Here is a 4,794-nt window from a genome sequence, read left to right on the forward strand (position 1 = left end):
TGGTTTTATACATGGAGACACTATTTCAAATAATATCAATTGTGGACACCATATGACTATATTTTGCCTCGAACAATTGAATGTTCTTATTGTTTAATAGTTTTATTCCTTTCTCTATAAACATATTATTTAAGGCCCTACCTTAAAATATAAAATGCCTTCTTCCATAGACCTTCATGAATATAATAATTATTAAAACTTTATATAATTTATATAAATAAAAATTTCTATATCCTTTATCAAAAATGGTTGCATTTATTTAACTATATAAATTAACATTAAAGAAAAGTTGATACAACTATCTCATTTCAATTTATAATACCTCTTTTTTCTATAGATGTTGCATAATTCTATATTCCATAAGAGATGTAGGACAAAATCACGGACTAAAATATTGCTTAGATGACCATTGAATAAAATTTGATCCACTGTGATTCATCATGGTCGATGTAAAGTCAAGCTCATTACTAATATTTTTAACATGGGTCTCATGCATCTATTTCTCTCAATTGAATTGTAATGACTTTTAACTCATTTTTAACAAATTGGTTTAATTTCGTTCAAATTTTTAAGTATCTTCAAATCATAATAGCATAATAGTGCTAGGATAAACGAGCTCTCAGAAAATTAGGATAGTTGATTGCTGTGATTATCATCACCATTTTTTTCAATAGAAAATAAGCTTATATGAACTACTATCAGTTTGAAAAAAACAAATATACAATTGAACCTTCATATAAATGTTATGATTTGACACTGTTCCATAGAAACCTTCCTAATGGTCGAACATAACCTTGATTGTCAAACGGTCAACTTCAGTCAGTTTACAAAAATAAAAATCTATTCAGACAGAGACTAATTAAAGACTAACCAGAGAATGGTACGTGAAAGTAAAAGCATTTGCTGGTCCTTTAAATAATACCGTATGATACTAATGCCACAATATGTTTGTTCTTATTTAACCTGTATCATTTCAAGAATCTGCGGAACCAGCGGACCGACGCTTTCGGATATCTCTTCAGATTATTTTTGTAGTCCACGTAATGGAGGCCAAAACGAACGGTATAACCACTGGTCCACTCAAAGTTGTCCAACAAAGACCATGCGAAGTATCCTCTTACATCGGATCCTTCCCTGCAATCAAATTCACCATTCATACACCACATATAGATAAGAAAGACATGAACATAGAATATATGAAACATACTAATCAAATGAAAATGACTTGCCTTATTGCCTTGTGAAGGTACCGCAAATGCTGCGAATAGTAATCTATTCGCCATGTATCGTTCAGAGCTTCCTGTAATGATAAACTCTCGTTGTTGACTTCATCGATACCTGTGACCAGAATTGGCACACAAAGTCATTTATAGTAATAATTTTTATCTGAAATTAATGGGTTCTTCGGATATATTACAGAACGATTTATTACCGTTTTCTGTTATGAAAATAGGTGGATTGTTATATTGATCTTTAACGTATTTCACAATGTCTCTCATTCCTCGTGGATACACGTAAAGCCACGGAGATCCGACCTGTCCATGTTCTTAAAGATTAAGCATTTGCCATCAAATATTACGAAACAGTTGTTTTTATTGAGAGCAACAATATAACCATTCAAAATTCCATTAATGGCCTTACCAAAGGTCCAATAGGCACACCATTCCTCACCGCTGTAAACAATTTCATATGAAACAAATGTGAAATTTTGCTAAACAGTTGTCTAATGTTTTGAAAACTCATGGATTAATTAATCTAAGAGGATTTTTTTGTTTTGTTTTTCGGCAAGTTTTTCTGGAAATTGTACCTGTAAGATTGACTTGGGAATCCAGCGAATAGCTTGTAGTCATTTTATTCGGTGGCGTTGAAACATGGTAAGCGTACCTTGTTGAGTAATAGTTTAAGCCCACGAAGTCGAATGAGCCGTTCACCATAAGCGATTCAGCTTTACTAAACTTGGGCAAACGCGGACCAACAAGATTTCTCATACTTGATGGGTAATCTCCTTCTGCAATTGGATCCATAAACCTGTATTCAAAAGAATAATAATTCAATATAAACGTAATTTAAGGGATAGACCATCTATAATGGTTGGAGGTTTGATTTTTTAATTTATTTTCAATAAATGATAATTTATAAAGAAAGATACCATAATGATACATGTTAAGACTTGAGTTCACAGATCCCAGAAAATATTGAATCCTCCAATCAAAATAGAAAAACAGATTTTAGAAGGTTTTACAATGTACTTACCAACCGAATACAAAATCCATGGCCCTCTGTGCGGCCATCTTATCAAGGTATGTATTAGAATAAGGCAGCGTCCGGCTGCTCTCTAAGGTGATGCCAATCGATCCATTCTGCACTGCCTACATGTTAATAAACAGAAACTTTTAGTGTAATGATATTCAGTCATGTAGAACAGCTATAGAGCTTATGTTTGTGGTAATAAATTAGCATTAGTTCTGTGCGTCACTCACCTGATATTTGCTCTTGTATAAACTAACAGCAGCAGCATGAGCAAGGATAATATTATGGGCCACAATGTAAGGCTCTGTTGCAGAGTTTCCTTTGCTTAAATTTCCATTTTTACCAGTATGCCGGCCTGGTGCAGCTGTTCCACTGTCATATCCACCAGCAGCAAAGCCATGAGGTTCGTTAAAAGTTACCCAGAATTTCACTCGATCCCCAAACTCCGAGAAGCACACATCACTGAAATCTGCAAAATCTCTCCTGTGAAATACAGAAAACAGGCTCTTTAGCCTCGGATAAGGGCTAAGAAGAATAAGTCAAATCCATGATCGCAGTGATAATTATACTGTAAAATTTATCTGAACGACAATAAGCATTAATCTAGGAATGGTTACCCTAGTGCTATGTAATTTAGTGCAATGGGTATGGAAAGTTTATGGTCATACACAATGTTTTGGCCGAGAAATCCTCCATGTTCATCCTGCAATGATTGTGGTGAGTCGAAATGGAACAGTGTCACTAAAGGCTTAATACCTTCAAAAATGGAAGGAGTTGGTGGATTAGTATTAGCTTCAACAGGACATAGATTTCATAATGTTAATATCCAAGTTAGTGTTATACATTACCATGTAACAAGAGTTCGTTGATAAGTTTGTTGTAAAATGCTACACCAGCTTTGTTGATCCCACCTTTTAGTGAGCCGTCTGTCACAAAAAACTTTCGTAAGCATCTGTTTCATGTGTCTTCTGTGCAGGGAGGTTCATAGGTTTTAAAAAATTTCAATGCACATAAAAGAATGTGGGTATGATTAAAATCTGGTGGGTTGTACTGGGATCCTACTGATGTTTTTTATTTTAAAAAATTGTCTAATCCATGTGGTCGAGAAGTCTTTTTAGGAAGGTAGCCTAGAACATCAGTAGGTTTAAATACTATAAAATTTGTTTTAAAAAACACATAAATGATGAACTCAAATACTAAGTTGATTTCAGAGGAAAAGGTAAACATAATAAAGTGATCTTAGAAGACAGACAAAGCAAATGCATTCTAGTAAAGATCATATTTCATGATCCATGATATAATAAACCAAAAATAAAGGACATTTACTATTTTTAATTTATTATTTATTACCAATGTCAAAATAGAATATTACTCACATGGTAATATCCGTGACCAGGAAATAGAAAACCTATACGACTCCATGCCCATTTTCTTCATAAGTTTGACATCTTCCTACAGTGTTAAAATACACTAAATAAAATTAGTTTTTGATGTAAATGCAACTACACAAAATCACATTCATTCATTAGCAATGTATTGAAAAACTAAGATTTGAAGGCACAAGTTGATGTGATTCCTTAAATAAGGTGAAGGCTAAAATTTTAGAGCATTAGATCATTCAGCAAGTACTATTATTACTCTACCTTATAGCGGTGGTAGTGGTCTACAGCAACATCTCCATTGCTCCCATCCACTATATTCCCTGGAAATCATTTCATGTGAATAAAAAAATCAATGCATATCAGATGTTTACAAGCTGTCTATTGATTGAAAGTGAAAAATGGGTTATAACCAGGGGTATGAGAATAAGTATCCCAAATGCTTGGTCTTCTTCCTCCCTCTCTCGCAGCCCCTTCATACTGCGTAGAGTGTCATTTCAGAAGGGTTTTTAATTGAATAGATAAGACATTTCAATCATTTAAATGCGAAGGAAAAGGAAAGGTCACCTGGTATGCAGAAGAGGCTGTACCAAACATAAATCCATGGGGAAATGCTCTTCTATTCAATTTCGCATTTGCAGACGCACAAACTACCAGAAGCCACAAACAGAGGATGCATTTTCTGTTATCCATTCTGGCAAACGATTACTTGGACTTGTAGTTGGTCAACAATTGAGTTATGAAACTTTATATCATTTTGTAGCAAACTTCTTACATGTGGAAACTAATTGGCCGTGCTTTATTCCTCTATCTTGGGAACGTTTTTGGGATGGGATTCTTGAATTATTTTCTGTTGGCTGACTCAGCAGTCCCTTGAGTAGATGATAATTATCTCCTTGACCTTGTGATTATCTTTTGTTGAAGAATCTTGGAGAAACGGCCATTATTGGTTGTTCATTATTTCATCTCAGCATACATTTATCCATTTGGTTGCGATATTTTCATTGCTGACTAGGTGGCTTCTACCTGGTTTGGTTTTCTATAATGGTTTTACCACAATTCTAGGCAAGTGGGCGGTCTAGAAAAGGAAGAGTCACCACGGCCATTACGATAAGCCCAACGCCCTCCTTGCATGGTGAAAATGCTTGGTAGTTGGTAGTGGTAC

The 4,794-nt window shown here is 34.5% G+C and overlaps 1 protein-coding gene across 1 annotated transcript; it reads right to left on the reverse strand.

The window, feature by feature from the left end:
• Nucleotides 1-617: 617 nt before the first annotated feature.
• LOC131054302 (beta-glucosidase 12) lies at nt 618-4,389 on the reverse strand. The gene is made up of 13 exons (XM_057988778.2): nt 4,197-4,389; nt 4,043-4,109; nt 3,894-3,952; nt 3,627-3,702; nt 3,099-3,176; nt 2,919-3,006; nt 2,481-2,733; nt 2,254-2,369; nt 1,808-2,028; nt 1,642-1,673; nt 1,433-1,535; nt 1,230-1,338; nt 618-1,134 (listed from the first exon to the last, which is right to left on the reverse strand). Exons 1-13 carry the CDS (start codon nt 4,320-4,322, stop codon nt 969-971), a joined length of 1,494 nt encoding a protein of 497 aa, XP_057844761.2. The 5' UTR covers nt 4,323-4,389; the 3' UTR covers nt 618-968.
• Nucleotides 4,390-4,794: the final 405 nt, after the last annotated feature.

This window comes from Cryptomeria japonica, chromosome 2 (assembly GCF_030272615.1).
Source record: "Cryptomeria japonica chromosome 2, Sugi_1.0, whole genome shotgun sequence".
NCBI classification, from domain to species: domain Eukaryota; kingdom Viridiplantae; phylum Streptophyta; class Pinopsida; order Cupressales; family Cupressaceae; genus Cryptomeria; species Cryptomeria japonica.

Coding starts and splice junctions, on each gene's coding strand:
- LOC131054302 (XM_057988778.2), bottom strand. CDS start 4,322: ATGGATAACAGAAAATGCATCCTCTGTTTGTGGCTTCTGGTAGTTTGT. Junction 3,007..3,098: donor CAACGAACTCTTGTTACATG/GTAATGTATAAC, acceptor CCATTTTTGAAG/GTATTAAGCCTTTAGTGACA. Junction 1,674..1,807: donor TTCCCAAGTCAATCTTACAG/GTACAATTTCCA, acceptor AATTGTTTACAG/CGGTGAGGAATGGTGTGCCT.